At 42.6% G+C, this 21,374-nt stretch overlaps 1 protein-coding gene across 6 annotated transcripts in view; it reads left to right on the top strand.

Moving 5' to 3' along the window:
• VPS13D (vacuolar protein sorting 13 homolog D) overlaps positions 1-21,374 on the top strand; it is a 294,906-nt gene that overhangs the window by 27,991 nt on the left and 245,541 nt on the right. For 5 of the 6 annotated variants that reach the window (XR_004060385.1, XM_030942225.1, XM_030942226.1 and 2 more), the window contains 11 exons: positions 1,385-1,555; positions 2,033-2,133; positions 2,982-3,150; positions 5,398-5,499; positions 5,653-5,854; positions 6,604-6,783; positions 12,344-12,474; positions 13,302-13,377; positions 14,465-14,635; positions 16,743-16,873; positions 18,752-18,884. Coding sequence is in view for 5 of the 6 variants with exons in the window: in XM_030942225.1 (XP_030798085.1) it covers positions 1,385-1,555; positions 2,033-2,133; positions 2,982-3,150; positions 5,398-5,499; positions 5,653-5,854; positions 6,604-6,783; positions 12,344-12,474; positions 13,302-13,377; positions 14,465-14,635; positions 16,743-16,873; positions 18,752-18,884 (1,567 nt within the window). In the remaining variant the exon portion in view is untranslated. Of the gene's footprint in view, positions 1-1,384; positions 1,556-2,032; positions 2,134-2,981; positions 3,151-5,397; positions 5,500-5,652; positions 5,855-6,603; positions 6,784-12,343; positions 12,475-13,301; positions 13,378-14,464; positions 14,636-16,742; positions 16,874-18,751; positions 18,885-21,374 lie in introns of those variants that run through there. The other variant, XM_030942228.1, reaches the window with a different exon arrangement.

Raw genomic sequence — 21,374 nt, 5'->3', positions numbered from 1 at the left:
GATGGTTTTTTTCTTCTTTTTTTTTTTTTGAGGTGGCGTCTTGCTCTGTTGCCTGGGGCTGGAGTGCAGTGGTGCGATCTCGGCTCACTGCAACCTCCACCTCCAGGGTTTAAGTGATTCTCCTGCGTCAGCCTCCCGAGTAGCTGGGATTACAGGTGCATGCCACTATGCCCAGCTAATTTTTGTATTTTTAGTAGAGACGGGGTTTCGCCATATTGGCCAGGCTGGTCTCGAACTCCTGACCTTAGGTGATCCACCTGCCTCGGCCTCACTAAGTGCTGGGATTACAGGCGTCACCATACCCGGCCGGTTTTTGTTTTAATTCGATTACATAAACACTGTATCCATACAGTAAAACAATATGCAGCTGTAAATAATAAAGGTAAAGATCTTTATGATGACTGTGTAATAGTTTCTTAAGATATAGTATGAAGTTAAACTAAGGTAAAAACAGCATTTATAGCATTTGTTGAAGAAAACAGAAAATTACAGATGTCTCTGCATGTGTACAGAATGGCTTGGGTGGGAGACATGAGAAGCTGGTGTTGCTGGTTGCCTCTGAGGAGGTAAGTGGGTGGCTGGGGATGAGACCAGGAAAGAGATTTCACCTTTTTTTCCTTTAAAATTTTAAACCGTGTGAATGTATTACCTATTAAGAAACGTAAAGGCTGGGTGCAGTGGCTCACACCTGTAATCCCAGCACTTTGATAGGCCAAGGTGGGCGGATCATGAGGTCAGGAGGTCGAGACTATCCTGGCCAACATGGTGAAACCCTGTCTGTACTAAAAATATAAAAATTAGCTGGGCATGGTGGTGCGTGCCTGTAATCCCAGCTACTTGAGAGGCGGAAGCAGGAAAATCACTTGAACCAGGGAGTTGGAGGTTGCAGTGGGCCGAGATTGCGTCACTGCACTCCAGCCTGGCAACACAGCAAGACTCGTCTCAAAAAAAAAAGAAGAAAAGAAAAAAGAAATATAAATAAAAAATTTAAAATACTAGAGAGTTTTATAACCCAGTTTTATAGTGTTTTTGGATTTCGATACAATACACTGTTGATTAGATAACATACCAACATGTTACTTGATCCTAAAAACATTTGCTGTTGGCCAGGCCCAGTGACTCATGCCTATAATCCCAACACTTTGGGAGGCAGGAGGATCACTTGAGCCTAGGGGTTCAAGACCAGACAGGGCAATATAGTGAGATCCTGTCCTCATATAAAAAGAATAAAAATGAATAAAAACAAAACAGACAAAAACATTTGCTGCTGTGACACAGCCTGTGACTGTGCTCCACTGTTTCTCATAAAACCCCAACATTGTAAAAGAGTGACTCCCAGACGGAAAGCCATTCTGAGCAGAGCAGATGTTCTTGTGACACACAGGAGGCCATGGCCAGGAGCATGGAGAGTCGCAGCCATCACTACGTCCTGGAGCCTGTGTTTGCATCTGCTCTTTTGAAGAGAAACTGCTCCAAGAAGCCCCTACGGTCTCGGCACAGTCCCCGTATTGATTGTGATATTCAGCTGGAGACCATTCCCTTGAAACTCTCTCAGGTATGCCCTTTCTTCTCAGTGGCATCTACTCACTGTCACACTGGTGACTGCGGTGAAAGTCTTGATATTAATGTGTCCTCACCAGGAAAGAAAGTTCACCTGAGACCATTTCCCTCCAGACCAAAATTGTGTTAGGTATAAAACTCACTGTCTGTTACATAGTTAAAATGGGTTGATCTCAGGGTAGTTTTTTTTTTTTTTAATTAGTTGGTGGTATGGATTGGAAAGGAGGCTAGTTTTGTTTTGATATTTTTAAGAGCCGAACAAAAACTACAAGCGATACGGCAATGCATAGGCTTAACTGTGAGTGTTCAGAGAAACATGCCACTTGATGCTGATATTTTGGTGGTTCAGTTTGCACTGGGTTTCAATTCAGTGGATCAACTAATGTGAATTGTTCTTGTTAGATATAGGTCTTAACTGAGTAAAAGAAACAAACCAATTCTAACCTAGTATCTCTTAACCTCTAATAAAAAGCTGCAATACCGGCAAATCATGGAATTCCTCAAGGAGCTGGAACGAAAGGAGAGGCAGGTGAAGTTCCGAAGGTGGAAACCCAAAGTGGCGATATCTAAGAAGTAAGGGCTTCTCAGTGTGCTCCTGAAATACATTTGGAAGTCTATTCTTATTATGTGCATAGATCAGAAGTGCGCCTCACTGCCCTTTACCCTTGTTTGGAGATAGAAGTACAATTGATTTTTTCTGGTCCTTGGAATGCCATTCCCGTTGTTTATCATTATTGTTATTCTTTCTGTATATTTATTTGGTGTCATCAGCTTACTCTTAGACTGAGTGGAGTAAAATTCAGAGGATCCTCTCAGTCTTATTTAGCAAGTAGGCTGACGTTGCTCTGGTGGGATCTGGTGTATATTAAAATACTTTAAATATTCTTTGAACCTACTTCCCTGTGTTTTTTCTCCCAGGTTGTTTGGTCAACATTTACATAGTACTCTTTGCAGCCTCCATAGCAAAACTGAATCCTATTTTCATGTTGCAGTGATAAATTTGACCAGCGTGATATAATAAAACTTTTTAAAGATCCTACGTAGTTCCGTGTCTTTAGTTAGAAGTATTCAATTAAAAATCTTTAGTAGTCACATCCTTGGTAATTATCTGAAGACGGTATTTACCTTACAGTCAGCCTTCGATATTCTGTCAGTGGAGGGGACGGATATTAAAATTCACACCAATTGAGAACTATGTTATTGATATATACATTTGGGATCTATTATTTGATGTTCTTTGGCAGATTTGCCTTCTCCACCTAGTGGGTTTAATATTAAGATGAGCTTAATATATAAACTGGTGGCTGACAAGAGAAAAGATGTCTCAGGAGAGGAGTGGGGTTATGTGGATTGTCCTGGATTGGTAACCTTTTTGTTGCTTTTGTTGTAAGAGGTGATTACCTTGTTATGGACCATTTCAGCTGCCGAGAATGGTGGTATTTTGCTTTGAATGCTAACTTATATGAGATCAGAGAGCAGAGGAAACGCTGCACCTGGGACTTCATGTTGCACCGTGCTCGCGATGCTGTATCTTACACTGACAAGTATTTCAACAAGTTAAAAGGAGGCCTGCTGTCCACAGATGACAAGGTGAGTGGACTGTGGTCTTGTGTTTCTTGTCTTATTCACAAGGTAAGAATGTTCTCTCAAAGACTAAAGAAAATAGGATCTGTGAGGTAATAAAGTCCCATGCCAAAGTGGCAAAATTTTACAGGATAGAATTGGTCTTAGTAGGGCGAGAACAAAGCCAGGAGCATCTTCCACACTCCGCTGCCCGAGGAGAGCCTGGCCACGGGATGGGAGGAGGAAAGACACCGTGGTCCTGCTATGACTTTGTGCCCACACGCCTGCCCCCCAGCTCGAGAGACGGTTTCATGCAGTCACCCGCCTCTCTTCAAAGCCTCATCCGAGTCCTAATTCTTTACTTCAAAGTCTGTAATCTCTGTGAACTTTGGCCTCTGTTTTCTGTAATCCCAGGGGACTTGATTGAGCTTGGATATTTAGGTGGTAGAGGCCAGGCAGAAAAGGGTGAAGTACGTGGTGAAGGCAAGCTCATGGTTTAGTTAATAGTAGGGTTGAAGGCCCTTAGAATACCCCTCCCGGAGCCCTGGCATAGGACCCCACCTTCTCTACTGTCTGCCTGCTCTCTCGGGGGAAGGTGTTGGGGATTGCTTTGCTGCTTGTTTTGTTTCGGTTTTGTGAGCATCAATTTTTGCAGTAGCAGCTTAGACTGTTTCCAGGATTTTGGCTCAGGTACTGCCCCTTAACTAACCATTTGTTTAGTAGACTCTTCCAAGCACAAAGGAGTACTTTTCCCTTCAGCTCCTGCTGTGTGGTCACTGAGGGCAATGCTGAATCCCTAGTGGTTAGCGCCTCTCCTGCCAGCACCCTGAGGCTGTGGCCCACTCACTTTGCTAATGCTTTTATCATCAGTGTCAGACATGGTTACTGACGCAGGAACCTTATGAGAAGGATAAAATAAACCAGACATTGTGGATGGTTTTCTTTTCTCTTTTCTTTCCTTTTTTTAAATTTTTTTTGAGACAAGGTCTGGCTCTATTGTCTAGGCTGGAATACAGTGGCGTGATCATGCTCACTGCAACCTCTGCCCCCTGGGCTCAAGCCATTCTCCCACCTCAGCCTCTCAAGTAGCTGGGACTATAGGCCCGCATCACAAGTGTCTAATTTTTTATTTTTTGTGGAGATGGGGTTTCACCCTTCTGCCCAGGCTGGTCTTGAACTCATGAGCTTAAGTGATCTGCCTGCCTCAGCCTCCACCGCCCCCAGCCTACCCTTTTTTTTTCTGAGACAGGATCTCCTTCTGTCATCCTTGCTGGAGTTCAGTGGTGCAATCTTGGCTCACTGCAACCTCAGCCTCCTTGGCTGAAGGGATCCTCCCACCTCAGCCTCCTGAGTAGTTGCACGTCACCATACCCGGCTGTTTTGTATCTTTTATAGAGACAGGGTTTTGCTATGCTGCCCAGGCTGATCTGGAACTCCTGGGCTCAAGCGGTTTGCCCGCTTTGACCTCCCAAAGTACTGGGATTACAGACCTGAGCCACTGCGCCCAGCCCTTGGATGATTGTCTTAAAGACACAGGCAAAGACACAGAGGGAGAGAAAATCTCATTTACAACTGAGATGAGCGAGTAAACATGTAAAATCTCCTTTTTTCTTAATGTTACGGTGTAAGAAGCAGTTCAGGACAGCTAATTCTGCTTTTAAAAAATTAGCTGGGTATCATGGTTCTTTCCTAACTAGTGTGAAACAAGTGAAAATGACCACGTTCTTGCTAATTTCCTACATGAATTGTAAAAGAGCTGGAGCCTGCACACTTCCTGTGGAAACTTGGTCCTGGGTTTCAGGAAGAGCGATAACTAGGCTGCTTACTGCTCATCTGAGCTAATACATGTGGAAGCCCTTTGTAAATGGGGTCAGTGCTGTTCAAAATGTGGGTGCTGCAACAGTCCATACGCTTTAATGACTCTTAAAACTGAGTACTGCTCTTCCTCATTCCCTCTCCATTCACCATTCATCTCAGATATGATGAAACTTGTTAGTGATATTTTTCCCCCCTTCTTTCATAGAGCTCAATTTCTGGAGAATTGTTAGTGATGTTTTTAAGACCAAATAACTTCTACTGGATTATATGGAAAGCTGCTTAAGTCAGAAACAGCAATCATGGAACTATTTATCTTGTTTCTTGGCCTTCAGTGGAAATGCAGGGGACCAGAGAGTTTCCTGTGCTGTACTTTTAGTGGCTTGTGAGGGTGTCCAGTGTCTCTGGATGTACAACGTTTGTGTTTTTGTTTATTTGCTTTTGTTTTCACCCAAACAGGAGGAAATGTGTCGGATTGAAGAGGAACAGAGCTTTGAGGAATTGAAGATTTTGCGTGAACTGGTTCATGATCGATTTCACAAACAAGAAGAACTAGCAGAGGTAAGAAATCCTCTACAAGAGGATTTGTTCAGACCCAGCACACCCCGAGTGCTGCAGTTTTGATGTGCGTATGCTCCTGTGGGGGAAACAGCGCATGTCACAGCTTGCTGTTATCTTTGAGTACTCACCTGTGCTCCTTTGTGATTGACACAGAGTCTGCGGGAGCCTCAGTTTGATTCTCCAGGAGCCTCTCCGGGAGACCCAGAACCTGGTGGAGGCAGTGGGATGCTGCAGTATCTTCAGTCCTGGTTTCCTGGATGGGGTGGCTGGTACGGGCAGCAAACCCCAGAAGGGAATGTGGTTGAGGGACTGTCAGCAGAGCAACAGGAGCAGTGGATTCCCGAAGAGATCCTGGGTACGGTGGGAGCTGGCCTTCACTTGATTCAAACAAAGTGGTCTGTTATTTGTGCAACAGCTTGTGGTATTTTTCAAATTTAACAAAAGTAGATATTTGAAAAACAGTTTATGTTCATAGAGGCTAAGAGAAGAAATATTTTGGGAGATACTCCATTTGTAACTTTGTGACTAAGTGTACATATTAATGCAGTTTCAGATAGAGCTGAGAGGCAGAGGTTGTAAAAGAGCTAAATTTGAACAAGTTCAACAATTTTAAACTCTGAAATTTGAATACCAGTCTAGAGCCTCTCTTAAACCTGCAGTGTCCGATATCTAGCCATAAGCACAAATGGCTACTAAAATTTAATTCAAATTGAATACAAGTAAAAATTTAATTTCTTAATTGCACTAGCACATTAGCCACGTTGTGCTCCCAGTGCTCGGTAGCCACATGTGGTTAGTGGCCACTGTACTGGACATCACAGATGTGGACCATTTCACCATACTGGGCAGCACTGCTTTGTACCGTCCCTTATCATGAATCTTATCCTTCCTGGTTTGATAATAAGTTGATAAGATCCCTTAAAAAACAATTAGGGTTGTTTTACATTAGGAAATACTATAAAACAGTCACCCATGACTTTGGAGTTCTTCCTTAACACAGGGAAAAATAGTTAAACTAACATCATCATAACTGTGATCAGTCTGCTTGCTGGTGCTTTTTTATTCCATGTTTTTTCTTACAGTCTTTTCTCCCTTACCATTTAGGCACTGAGGAGTTTTTTGACCCCACTGCAGATGCCTCGTGTATGAACACATATACAAAGCGAGATCATGTCTTTGCCAAACTGAATTTGCAGTTGCAGCGAGGTACAGTGACTCTGTTACACAAGGAGCAAGGAACTCCTCAAATGAATGAAAGTGCTTTCATGCAGCTCGAGTTTTCAGGTACACTGCCCCTAAGAAACTACCTGCCACTGTTGTCTCTCTGTGGGCCAATGTCCAGGCGATTCTCATTATTCGCTGTAGTGATAGTCTAGAAAGTCAGTGCGAAAACTGTATTACCCAATGTGGAACCATTGCTCTTAGGGGAACTACTGGGTTAGGTTCATGTGAACCTCTGGTCATAACGTTCATCAATTGATCAGTACCTAACCTTACTTTTAAAATGTGTGTCTGTATTTAAAGACATTTAATATAGATATACAGACAGTCCTCGACTTAGGATACTTTGACTTTGGATTTTTTGACTTTACAAGTGGCACAAAAGTGCTACACATTCAATAGAAGTCATACTTTGGATTTTGAATTTTGATCTTTTCCTGGGCTAAAGGTAGGTAGTATGATATTCTCTGAAGATGCTGGGCAGCAACAGTGAGCCACAGCTCCCAGTCAGCCATGCGATCATGAGGTAAGCAGCTAATAGTCTACAGTGGACTGTGTTGCTAGATGATTTTGCCTACCTGTAGGCTAATGTAAGTGTTCTGAGCACTTTTAAGGTGGGCTAGGCCAAGCTGTGATGTCCAGTAGGTTAGGTGTATGAAATGCATTTTTGACTTATGATATTTTCTTCCTTTCTTCCTTCCTTCCTTCCTTCCTTCCTTCCTTCCTTCCTTCCTTCCTTCCTTCCTTCCTTCCTTCCTTCCTTCCTTCCTTCCTTCCTTCCTTCCTTTCTTTCTCTCTCTCTCTCTCTCTCTCTCTTTCTTTCTTTCTCTTTTTTTCTTTTCTTTTCTTTTCTTTTTCTTTCTTTCTTTTTGAGACAGAGTCTTGCTCTGTCGCCTAGGCTGGAGTGCAGTAGTGTGATCTCTGGTCACTGCAACCTCTGCCTCTTGGGTTCAAGCGATTTTCCTGCCTCAGCCTCCTGAATAGCTGGGACTACAGGTGCACACCACCATGCCCAGCTAATTTTTGTATTTTTAGTGGAGACAGGGTTTCGCCATGTTGGCCAGGCTGGTCTTGAACTCCTGACCTCAAGTAATCCACCCTCCTTGGGTTCCCGAACTGCTGGGATTACAGGCATGAGGCATTGTGCTCAGCTGACTTACGATATTTTCAGCTTATGGTGGGTTTATCATAACTCCATCCTAAGTCAAGGAGCATTGTGTTATTGATTTATTAACATTGAACTCATGGCCTATAGCACTATGACTCATGCCTGCATGAAGTTTCTCTAATACTCATTTTTTTTTTTTTTTGAGACGGAGTCTCACTTTGTTGCCCAGGCTGGAGTGCAGTGGCGCAATCTCGTCTCACTGCAAGTTCTGCCTCCTGGGTTCACGCCATTCTCCTGCCTCAGCCTCCCAAGTAGCTGGGACTACAGGCGCCCACCACCACTCCTGGCTAATTATTTTTGTATTTTTAGTAGAGACGGGGTTTCACTGTGTTAGCCAGGATGGTCTTGATCTCCTGACCTCGTGATCTGCCCGCCTCAGCCTCCCAAAGTGTTGGGATTACAGGTGTGAGCCACCGCGCCTGGCCTCATATTATTTTTGTAACGCACATCACAGTCTTCTTGCACTCAGGACCACTAGACAGCACTTTAGCACTAGGGGATTGTTTTAAACAGTGAAACCGCAAGCAAAAAGCACAGAAGCATGAAAAACATGGCTCTAAATAGAAGACCATGGGAAGGATGTTTGTTCACAGTGTGAGAGCTAAAACGAGGAGACAGAGCGTTGCCTTGTTTGAACTCAGGTGGGAATGTGCACATCAGGCGGCTTGAATTTTTTTCTGCTTTGTGAGTGTCTGAATGACCGACAGTGCCATGAGGATTAATTTTGGGGTTACAAATTTTAGCAAGTAAGCAAATGTGCAAATACGGAATCTGTGAATAATGAGGATGGACTGGACATTATTTGCCTTCTTTTTGTGACTTTGAATTAAAGGTGTATAAATATGCAGATATTGGTTTGGACATCTCACAGATATTTTTATTTCAGTCCATAAAACAGTAACTTATTTGAGATTCCTCAGTAGTTGAAGAAGGACAAATGATTTTTTTTTTAAAAGCCAGTTTGTTTGACTTCATACTGTAGAAAATTGAGCTGTCATAAACTTAGTATTAACTAGCAGATTACTTGAACTGAATTGAAAAGGTGCTATTTAAAATTCATTCTGCTGGGAAACTTCTAACGGTCTTTGTATGTTTAGATAGCTGGGTAGATACAGGCACACTTCATTTTATTGCACTTTGCCTGATTGCACTTCATAGACACTGCATTTTTTACAAATTGAAGATTTGAAAATGAGCAAGTCTACAGGTGCCATTTTTCCAACAGCATGTGCTCACTTTGTGTCTCTGTGTCACATTTTGGTAATTTGCCCAATATTTCAGACTTTTCCATGATTATTCTGTTATGGTGATCTGATTTGTAATGTTATTATTTTATTTGTTTTGGAGTGCCATGAACCATGCCCATCAAAGATGGTAACTGTAAATACTGTGTATGTTCCAACTGTTTCACCGACTGGCCATTTCCTTGTCTCTTTTCCTCTCCTCGGGCCTCCCTATTACCTGAGACACAATGTTGAAATCTGGCTAATTAATAAACCTACAATGGCTTCTAAATGTTCAGGTGAAAGGAAGAGTCACATGTCTCTCATTTTAAATCAGAAGCTAAACGTGCACATCTTTCACTTTAAATCAAAAGCTAAACGTGATTAAGCTTAGTGAGGAAGACATGTCGAAAGCTGAGATAGGCCAAAAGCTAGGCCACTTGTGCCAAACAGTTAGCCAAGTTGTGAATGCAAAGGAAAAGTTCTTGAAGGAAATTATTAATAAAAGTGCTACTTCAGCAAACACACGAATGATCAGAAAGCAAAACAGCCTTACTGCTGCAATGAAGAAAGTTTGAATGGTCTGGATAGAAGATCAAAGTAGCCACAGCCTTCCCTTAAGCCAAAGCCTAAAGCACAGCAAGGCCTGAACTCATTTCAGTTCTGGGAAGGCTGAGAGAGGAGAGGAAACTGCAGAAGAAGAGTTTGAAGCTCGCAGAGGTTGGTTCATGAATTTGGAGGAAAGAAGCCATCTCTATAACATGAAAGTGCAAGGCGAAGCAGCCAGTGCTGATGGGGAAGCTGCAGCAAGTTATCCAGAAGATCCAGCTAAGATCCTTGCTATACTAAATGACAGATTTTCATTGTAGATGAAAAAGCCTGCTATTGGAAGAAGATGCCATCTAGGACTTTTCATAGCTAGAGAGGAGAAGTCAATGCCTGGCTTCAAAGCTTCAAAGGACAGACTGACTCTCTTGTTAGGGGCCAGTGCAGCTGGTGACTTTAAGTTGCTGATTTACCTTTCTGAAAATCCCAGGGCCCTTAAGAATTATGCTCAATCTCCTCTGCTTGTGTTCTATCAATGGAGCAACAAAGCTTGGATGATGACAGCCTATCTGTTTACAGCATGGTTTACTGAAGATTTTAAGGCTGCTATTGAGACCTACTGCTCAGAAAAAAAGATTCCTTTCAAAATATTACTGCTCGTGGATAATGCATCTAGTCACCCAAGACCTCTGCTGGGAGAAGTATAAAGAAATTGGTGGTGTTTTCATGCCTGCTAACACAGCATCCATTCTGCAGCCCATGGATCCAGGAGTAATTTCAACTTTCAAGTTTGTTTGTTTCTTTAATTAATTACTTAATTTATTCAGAGATGAGCTCTCACTTTGTTGGCCAGGGTGGTCTCAAACTCCTGGCCTCAGACGATCCTCCTGCTTCAGCCCCCAGAAGTGCTGGGATTATAGGTGTGAGTCACCACTCCCAGCCTCAATTTTTATTATTTAAGAAATACATTTCAGCCGGGCGCGGTGGTTCAAGCCTGTAATCCCAGCACTTTGGGAGGCTGAGACGGGCGGATCACGAGGTCAGGAGATCGAGACCATCCTGGCTAACCCGGTGAAACCCCGTCTCTACTAAAAAATACAAAAAAACTAGCCGGGCGAGGTGGCGGGCGCCTGTAGTCCCAGCTCAGGCTGAGGCAGGAGAATGGCGTGAACCCGGGAGACGGAGCTTGCAGTGAGCCAAGATCCGGCCACCGCACTCCAGCCTGGGCAACACAGCGAGACTCCGTCTCAAAAAAAAAAAAAAAAAAAATACATTTCATAGGCTATAGCTGCCATAAATAGTGATTCCTCTGATGGACCTGAGTAAAGTATATAGAGAAGCTTCGGGAAAGGATTCACCATTCTAGATGCCATGAAGAACGTTTGTAATTCGTGGAAGGAGGTCAAAATATCAACATTAACAGGAGTTTGGAAGAAATCAACCCTCTTGGATAACTTTGAGGGATTCAAGACTTAAGTGGAGGAAGTAACTGCAAATGTGGGGTAAATAGCAAGAGAACTAGAATTAGAAGTCGAACCTGAAAATGTGACTGAATTGCTGTAATCTTGTTATCAAACTTGAATGGATGAAGAGTTATTTCTTACGGATGAGGAAAGAAGGTGGTTTCTTGAGATGGAATCTGCTCCTGGTGAAGATACAGTGAACACTGTTGAAATGACAACCAAAGGCTGGGTGTGGTGGCTCATGCCTGTAATCCCAGCGCTTTGGGAGGCCAAGGCAGGAGGATCATTTCAGGCCAGGAGTTCACGACCAGCCTGGGCAACACAGCAAGACCTACTAAAAATAAAAAAAAAAAAAATTAGTTGGTTGTGGTGGCATACACCTGTAGTCCTAGCTACTTGGGAGGTACGAGGATCCCTTGAGCTCAGGACTCTGAAGTTATAGTGAGCTATGATTGCACCACTGCACTCCAGCCTGGGTGACAAAGCGAGACCCTGTCTCAAAAAAGAAAACACAATAAAAAAAGGAAATGACAACAAAGTTTTTAGGATGCTAAATAAACTTACTTGCTAATGGCAGGGTTTGAGAGGATTGACTGTGGTTTTGAAAAAAGTTCTACTGTGGTTAAACACATGCTTTATCAAACAGCATCACCTGCTACAGAGAAATCTTCTGTGAAAGGAAGAGTCAGTTGATGGAGCAAACTTCATTGTTGTCTTATTTTGAGAAATCACCACAGTAACCCCAACACTTCAGCAACCACACCCTGATCAGTCAGCAGGCATTGACATGTAGGCAGGACCTTCCACCAGCAAGAAGATTACAACTCGCTGAAGACTCAGAGGATTGTTAGTACTTTCTAGCAATAAAATATTTTAAAATTAAGGTATCTGTATTGTAGTTTCAGGCATAATGCTATTGCACACTCAGTAGACTACTGTATAGTGTCAACATCACTTTTCTGTGCACTGGGAAACCAAAAAATTTGTGTGACTCGCTTTATTGTGATCCTTACTTTATTGCAGCGGTCTGGAACCAAACCCGTGATATCTCCAATATGTGCCTATAGATAGATAGATAGGGTTTTTTTGTTTGTTTGTTTAATTTCAAGGAAAAATAGTTCATCATCTCTAATAATCCTCTGTGAAATAGAATATCTCATATTTTTAAAAACACATTAGGCTCTCATAAGCATTGTATCAACTAGTTTACTTATGTTTTATAGATGTAAAACTTCTAGCAGAGTCTCTTCCTCGAAGAAATTCCTCGTTGCTTTCAGTCCGGTTGGGTGGACTGTTTCTTCGAGACCTGGCTACAGAAGGAACTATGTTTCCTCTTCTAGTCTTCCCTAATCCAGTATGTACAACAGTGGGATAATGAATGTATCTAAAGTGTTGGTAAATTGTAGTCTGTTTTAGGCGAATGATACCTGATTCATTCTGACATTTGATGATCTTGAGGCTGATGTGCTGGGATTAGAGAAGTTTCTTGAATTTGTTAAAGAGAAAATGTTGGTGAGATTTATGGCTATGCCTTCTTGCACTCCTGTGTTGTAGCCACCATACTCTATTTTGCTCTGATTTGGAAGAAAATGCTATAAGACCACTATTTTCTGCATTTCAGTGTTCGGGTTTCTTCTGTATGTAACAGTCATTTTCATGCCTTCTGACCCTTAGTCACTGACATGAAATCTCATCTTGCCAGGGTCCCAAAACAGAAACATCTCAAGTTTTCTATATATATATATATAATTTTCAAAATATACATTATTAACGATAAGATCTTTGATCTTAAGTTGGCAACAAACTGTCCACATGGTTGAATAGTTAACCCCTTATTCTGTCCATAGTTTTATTGTGGTTGGGGGAAGGTTGTGGAGAGGGTGGGAAGGCAGACTTAAAGTTTGAAAAGTTAGACATGTTTAATTTTCATTTAGCAACTGTTCATTAAATGTGCTGAGTGCAAAGTAGCATATTGTCAGTACAAAGGAAAAGATGTGGTCTCACTAGATTGGGAAAAGGGCAGAAAACGAAACAATTCTGGAAGTGCTCAGTCTGAGGTAAAGTGGGTTTTGATTTGATTGTGCTAAGGGAGTGTGTTGCTAAAGGGTAAGATGGTTTGTTTAGTGAATTTACTCTCCTCTCACCCTGACGTCTATGCATTTTTGTGTGTTTGTTTAATAGCAAAAAGAAGTTGGCAGAGTTTCACAATCTTTTGGTGTGCAAACTACATCTGCAGACAGAAGTGATCATTACCCAGGTAATTTGTCCTACTTTTTTAAAAAAAATTTTTAAATTTTTAAAATTAATTTTTCTTTTTTTTTTTTTTTTTTTTTTTTTTTTGGAGACGGAGTCTCACTCTATCACCCGGGCTGGAGTGCGGTGGCCGGATCTCAGCTCATCGCAAGCTCCGCCTCCCGGGTTCACGCCATTCTCCTGTCTCAGCCTCCCGAGTAGCTGGGACTACAGGTGCCCGCCACCTCGCCCGGCTAGTTTTTTGTATTTTTTAGTAGAGACGGGGTTTCACCATGTTAGCCAGGATGGTCTCGATCTCCTGACCTCATGATCCGCCCGTCTCGGCCTCCCACAGTGCTGGGATTACAGGCTTGAGCCACCGCGCCCGGCTAAAATTAATTTTTCTTTAAGACAGGGCCTTGCTCTGTCGCCCAGGCTGGAGTGCAGTAGCGTGGTCTTGGCTCACTGCAACCTCTGCCTCCCGGGTTCGAGTAATTCCCATGCCCTGGCCGGGATTACAGGCGTGTGGTGCCATGTCCGGATAGTTTTAGTGTATTTAGTAGAGATGGGGATTTGCCATGTTGTCCAGGCTAGTCTTGAACTCCTTGGCTTCTCAAAGTGCTGGAATTACAAGTATGAGCCACCATACCTGACCTTTTTTTTTTTTTTTTTTTAATAATTTAAAAATTCTTTTTGGGGGGCTTTCCAGCAAAAACCAGATCAGTAGTCTTTGATCAGTAGTAAAAGAGGGAATGTTTTCTGTTTTGTGCACAGCGATTTGCTGTGTGCACCCGGGTTTGACTTGGAGACAGCCTGGTCCTCTCTCAGTGGAGATGCGAACCTGAGACTAACTGGGCAACCTTGCAGGGCCTTCAGGTCCTTGGTTTCCATGATATGGGAGCTAGTACAACAGGCCATTCTACGTAATTCCTGTGGAAAATTAAACAGTCAATCCTGATTAGGCTTTCTATTTTAAAGATAGGCATAAATGTGAACTAATTGGAAAATAATTTAGAAAACGTCTGTTTTTCCAGAATTTCTCACAGGTCTATTAAGAATAAAGTTATCGTTTTTGCTTTGTTCCATGTTCTTATTCCTATTCTTTCCTTTAGCTGCAGACCCAGATGACCCAGTTTTTGAGATGCTGTATGAGAGAAATCCGGCACACAGCCACTTTGAGAGGCGACTCAATGTCAGCACAAGGCCCTTGAACATCATATACAATCCGCAGGCCATTAAAAAAGTAGCAGACTTTTTCTACAAGGGAAAGGTTCATACCTCAGGTTAACTTTTTTGTTTGATCTTCCTTTTTAAAAACATCTTTATTGTTATTTCTGGTGTCCTGGACAAGGGTTTTTCAGATGCTCTGATAGCAACAAAAAAGGTCTGTAGAGTAAGTCAGTCGGGTTGCCCTGTCCTGTTACTAAGTCAGGGTAGAAGTTTGTGGACAGTCTTTTCCAAGATAAATCTATATCCTTAAATATTTTCTCTTTGTTTGCCTCCACTTAGCATGCATGTAGTCATACTTTTCATTTCTCTCTTTTTTTTCCATTTTTATGTCATACTGTCATTCTGAATAATGGCACCAAAGAATAGCAGCTGTACTTTTTGAAAGCCACTACCTTTGAATCAGTACCTATCTTAAAATATTACCAAAAGTGATTGAAAGGCAATAAAATAGTATGGGGTGAGGGAGTTCATCATCTCTTTTAGGTTTCTCAATTACAAAACATTCTTACAAAAATAGATGAAAGTACTACAGGCATAAAATAGTTTCATGATATTGGTTTCACACGGCTGTATTTTCAGCCAGCATTGTAACTGGAAATCTGCATCTTGGAACTGAAAAGCGACGGTCTCCGTACTTTTATTTCACTAGGACAGTGGTTTCCTTGGCTACCCGGGATATTTTAGACCAGTGAACTGAGCAGGAATGTTCAAGAATTTCCTTCTAGATGACAGGATCAGTGGTCTCTTTGACATCCTTTGTGCAGCATTAAATACCGCAAAGTTCTAAATGTCATCATTGATTTATTTATGCCTCCCTTTGTTCCCCAAAAAGATTTGAAACAGTAGGTGCAGAAAAAGTACTTTTATGGACAGGGAGATTTATAAAACAATAGTATTTTCTTAAATGTCCCTTCCCCCTTTATTACAATGAAGCTGTTTTAGTTTTTGGACTAGTTTTTTAGTCTTTTCATATAAACAGTAGCCATAAATGCTGTGACTTCATTGCTCTGTCACTGATAGAATATAGAAGGTGGCCAGGCACAATGGCTCATACCAGTAATCCTAGAACTTTGAGAGGTCGAGGCTGGGGGATTGCTTGAGCCCAGGAGTTTAAGACTAGCCTGGGCAACATAGGGAGACCTCATCTCTACTAAAAATAATTTAAAAAAATTAATCAGGCATGGTGGTGCGTGCCTGTAGCCCCAGCTACTCGGGAGGCTGAAGCAGAAGGATTGCTTGAGACTGGGAGTTCAAGGCTACAGTGAGCTATGATTACACCACTGCACTCCAGCCTGGGCAACACAGCAAGACCCTATCTTAAAAAGAATATAGAAAGGCTGGGTGTGGTGATTCACACCTGTAATCTCAGCACTTTTGGAGGCTGAGGCAGGCAAATCACTAGAGGTCAGGAGTTCAAGACCAGCCTGGCCAACATGGTGAAACCCTGTCTCTACTAAAAATACAAAAATTAGTTGGGTGTCGTGGCATGCGCCTGTAATCCCAGCTACTCGGGAGTCTGAGGCAGGAGAATTGCTTGAACCTGGGAGGTGGAGGTTGCAGTGAGGCAAGATCACGCCACTGCACTCCAGCGTAGGAGACAGAGCGGGACTTTGTTTTAGAGGAATAAGAAGAAAAAACAAAGAACATAGAAGGCACTTCCTTTGAAATTCCATTTTCTCTTTCAGTGCTTTTTAACAATTTGGAAATATAGTAGTTTGGAATATTTTAGAAAATGGCTTAAGAAATTCTAGTAGCTTAGGTACGCTTCTCTCGCTTGTCTCCTCTCCCCCATGACGGTCTACTACCCATTTTTGTCTCATTCCTGTTACCCTGTATTATGCCAGGTCATACTGGAGCAAGAAACTGTTGTTACTGATTTTTTTTTTTTTTTCTTGAGACAGGGTCTTGCTCTGTCACGCCAGGCTGGATTGCAATGGCGTGATCATGGCTCACTGCAGCCTCAGTCTCCTGGGCTCAGGTGATTCTCCCGCCTTGGCCTCCCAAAGTGCTGGGATTACGAGTGTGAGCCACCATGCCCAGCCTGATTTTTTTTTTTTTTTTTAAACTTTAATGGAAATTCTTGGTGAGAATTGATGTAGGACTTTTGTTCACCCAGCCGTGTGAAAATTCTGACTCTCCTGTGTATTTCCAATCTTGCAGGTTTTGGTTATCAGTCTGAACTTGAGCTGAGAGTGGCTGAAGCTGCCCGAAGGCAATATAACAAGCTGAAGATGCAGACCAAGGCAGAAATCCGGCAAACTCTTGATCGCTTGCTAGTGGGTGATTTCATTGTAAGTGGGCATCCATAAACACTCTTTGGGGATTGTGGAAGGGGCAGGAATTCTTTCCATCAAGTCACTACCTACTGTAGATAGGCTTACTTTTATCAGTTATGCTAACTGAAGACACGGAAAATATTAAATCCTTATCAGCTAGCAGATAATAAAATCTTGTGTCTTTTATAGTCAGGGTTTAGCTAATACAATGAGTGACTGTGACTAGATTCTGTGTCTCCTTGGACCAGGATGAGGTTACTTTCAAGACTCATCTTTGTGCCGGGTGCTATGGCTCACATCTGTGATTCCAGCAATTTGGGAGGCCGAGGTGGGCAGATGACTTGAGGTCAGGAGTTCGAGACCAGCCTGGCCAACATGGTGAAACCCTGTCTCTGCTAAAAATACAAGAATTAGCTGGGCATGGTGGTGGTCTCCTGTAATCCCAGCTACTCGGGAGGCGGAGGCAGGAGAATCACTTGAACCTGGGAGGCGGAGGTTGCAGTGGATTGAGATTGCACCACTGCACTCCAGCCGGGGCAACAGAGTGAGACTCCATCTCAAAAAGAAAAAAGAAAAAAAAAAAAAAGACTCGTGTTTGTTCTATTTTCCAGACCTGATACTTTGTGCATGTTTCACGTGAGAGTTTCTCTTTTTTACTTACTGTTACCAGAAGCGACAACTGGAATGATGCCCCAGCTTCTATTTTAGGGTGTGATGATAGGCACTTTGTGATGCCAAATGACCAGCTGTCAAGAGGATGCCATAGATAGGGAGGGCCAAGAGATATCTTCACAGTCCAGTAGGTAGGCTGGGCAAGGTGGCCCATGCCTGTAATCCCGGCATTTTGGGAGGCTGAGGTGGGAGGATCATTTGAGCTCAGGAGTTTGAGACCAGCCTGGGCAACATAGTGAGACCTTGTCTCTACAAAAAATAAAAAAAAATTAGCTGGGCCTGGTAGCACATACCTATAGTTCCAGCTGTTCAGGAAGCTGAAGCGGGAGGATTGCTTGAGCCCAGGAACTGGAGGGTGCAGTGAGCTATGATGTGCATTCTAGCCTGAGCGACAGAGTGAGACCTTGTCTCTATAAATCAAAATAGTCCAGTAAAACACAGTTTCTAAGGTGACATGGAGGTGCACTGCTACAATACAGCAGCAGGTGGCACATTGAGAAAAAGTGTGGTATCTTTTGGACAGTGCAGAGTAAGTTACAGGTGTCAGAGAAGCAGAAATGATCCAAGTAAAATGAGGTGTGTAGTATGGGATGGAGAATTAGCCCTGTTTTTTGTTTTTGGGTGTGTGTGTGTGTATGTGTGTGTATATATGTTTCTACATAAAGTATGACAATTAGTATTCTCGTAAACAAGAGAGGTTTCTTTTTGGTAACGTAAATTAGCTTTTGCCACATACATACGGTTGAGGCTGATTTTGGTTGAAGGGAAGAACAATGAACAAATCATGAATTGGTGTGTTATTTATATTTCAAGTGTCAAAGCTTATGTTTCTCACTAAGATGTTTTGGCATGGAAGTTCGTGGTTACCAATGCCCCTGAATAAGTAAAAATGTTTAGAGTTCTATGTTTATTTGAATTCTATAATTTCTATAATCCTTTAAAGTATTAAACCCTGTAAATTAGAAACAAAATCTTAAGTATAGACTATCCCCCTATTTAGTTATTTGCTATTTTTTTCTCCGCCGTTCAGATATTTGCCTGTGGTAATTTCTCAGATCCTCAAGCATTTACATCTACTTTTGTCTTAGACTTTTGGCTGTAATACAGTAGACCACTAAGTCTCTCCATAATCCCAGCTGCAGCTTCCAGAAACGCTTGAGCACCATGGATAAAGCTGTTGGGTTTCAGCAGTTATGGTTAATGACTGTTTTATTTGTACAGGAGGAGAGTAAACGATGGACCGTGCGACTGGATATTTCTGCCCCTCAGGTGATATTTCCTGATGATTTCAAATTCAAGAATCCTGTGTTAGTTGTTGTGGATCTAGGAAGAATGCTTTTGACGAATACCCAAGGTATAGTGTGAGTGGGAAATAATGAAAGCCTATCTTGGTAGATCAATCTATCTATGATTATCTAAGTAAAGCTTAATAGAACATTTATATAACATTTTTAAACTTCCAGGTTCACGTGTAACTTTTAAAATAATGAAATAATGACATATCTTGGTAGATCGACCTATCTATGATAATCTAAGTAAAGCTTAATAAAACGTTTACATAAAATTTTAAGACCCGAGGGTTCACTTGTTACTTTTAAAATAATAGCTTTATTGAGATATAATTCTAAGTTTTAAATGTATAGTTCAGTTGTTTTTGGTATGTTGATAGAATTGTGCAGTTCTCACTGCTATTTAATATTGGGAGGACTTTTGCATCTTTCCTGACTGAAACTCTTTTTTTTTTTTTTTTTTTTTGAGACGGAGTCTTGCTCTGCTGCCCAGGCTGGAGTGCAGTGGCCGGCTCTCAGCTCACTGCAAGCTCCGCCTCCCGGGTTCACGCCATTCTCCTGTCTCAGCCTCCCGAGTAGCTGGGACTACAGGCGCCCGCCTCGTCGCCCGGCTAGTTTTTTGTATTTTTTAGTAGAGACGGGGTTTCACCGTATTAGCCAGGATGGTCTCGATCTCCTGACCTCATGATCCGCCCGTCTCGGCCTCCCAAAGTGCTGGGATTACAGGCTTGAGCCACCGCGCCCGGCCTGACTGAAACTCTTGTGTGTACCTATTAAACACCACTTCACCTTCCCACTCCCTGTCCCCTGGCAACCACTCGTCTTTCTGTCTCTGGATTTGTTCTGAACATTTCATATGATGGAATAATGCCATGTGTGGCCTTTTATGTCTGGCTTTTTCATTTAGCATGACATTTTCAAGGTTCTTCTGTGTTGTAATATATACCAATACTTCCTTCCTTCGTATGGCTGAATAATAGTCCATTGTGTGGCTGTTCTGCATTTTGTTTATCCTTCCATTTGTTCATGGCCATTTGAGTTGCTTCCACTCTTTCGCTATTATGCATAGTGCTGCTGTGAGCATTCATGTATAAGTTTTTGTGTAAACGTATATTTTCTTTAAATTTTTTTTTCTTTTTTATACACCCACATTTCTGCAATGTAGACATATATTTTTAATTCTCTATATGCCTAGCAGTGGAGTTGCTGAGCCATGTGGTGACTCCATGTTTTAATATTTTGAGGAAGTACCAAATTGTTTTTGTTTGTTTTTTTGAGATGGAGTCTCACTCTGTCGCCCAGGCTGGAGTGCAGTGGTGCCATCTCAGCTCACTGCAACCTCTGCCTCCCAGGTTCAAGCAGTTCTCCTGTTTCAGCCTCCTGAGTAGCTGGAATTGCAGGCGCCTACCACTATGCCTGGCTAATTTTTATATCTTTAGTAGGCATGGGGTTTTTCCACGTTGGCCAGTCTGGCCTTAACTCCTGACCTCAGGTGATCTGCCCACCTTGGCCTCCCAAACTGCTGAGATTATAGGCGTGAGCCACTGCGCTCAGCCCAGATTGTTTTTCCAAAATGGCTGCACCAGCAGTGTCCGAGGGTTCCATTTTCTCCACATCCTTGTCATCACTTGTTATTGTCTGCCTTTTTGATTATAGCCATGTTTGTGGGTGTGAGGTGGTATCTCATTGTGGTTTTTATTTGTATTTCTTCTGTAACACTGGGTTTGTTTGTTTGTTTATTTATTTATTTATTTGTTTATTTATTTATTTATTTTTTGAGGCAGAGTCTTGCCTCTGTTGACCAGGCTGGAGTGCAGTGGCGCAATCTCAGCTCACTGCAACCTATGTCTTCCGGGTTCAAATGATTCTCCTGCATCAGCCTCCCTAGTAGCTGGAATTACAGGCACACACCACCACGCCCAGCTAATTTTTGTATTTTTAGTAGAGATGGGGTTTCACTGTGTTGGCCAGGCTGGTCTTGAACTCCTGACCTCAAGTGATCTACCTGCCTTGGCAACCCAAAGTCCTGGGATTACAGGCGTGAGCCACCGCACCCAGCCAATTTTTGTATTTTTAGTAGAGATGGGGTTTTGCCATGTTGGCCAGGCAGGTCTCGAACTCCTAGCCTCAAGCAATCTGCCTGTCTTGATCTCCCAAATTGCTGGGATTGCAGGTGTGAGCCACCATGCCCAGCCCCAGTGGTGTATTTTTATAGCTGTCTTGGCACTGCTTAGCTGGAGACGGGCTGAGTGTGGTCTCTGGGGCTACACAATTGCATATTGAGCAGTTACTGCTCATCAAGCACTACCTTGGCACTAGGAAGACTATGTTGACCAAGAAAGATGAGACCTCTCTTCTCTTAGAGCATTCCAGTGGATGCTGGGTGCAGTGGCTCACGCCTGTAATTCCAGCACTTTGGGAGGCTGAGGTGGGTGGATTACATGAACTCAGGAGTTCGAGAGCAGCCTGGCCAACATGGTGAAACTCTGTCTCTACTAAAAATACAAAAAATTGGCCAGATGCGGTGACTCACGCCTGTAATCCCAGCACTTAGG

This window comes from Rhinopithecus roxellana, chromosome 12, assembly GCF_007565055.1.
Source record: "Rhinopithecus roxellana isolate Shanxi Qingling chromosome 12, ASM756505v1, whole genome shotgun sequence".
Lineage (NCBI taxonomy): Eukaryota > Metazoa > Chordata > Mammalia > Primates > Cercopithecidae > Rhinopithecus > Rhinopithecus roxellana.
Note: the sequence above shows the minus strand (reverse complement) of the source record. Positions and strands in the feature narration are given on the sequence as shown.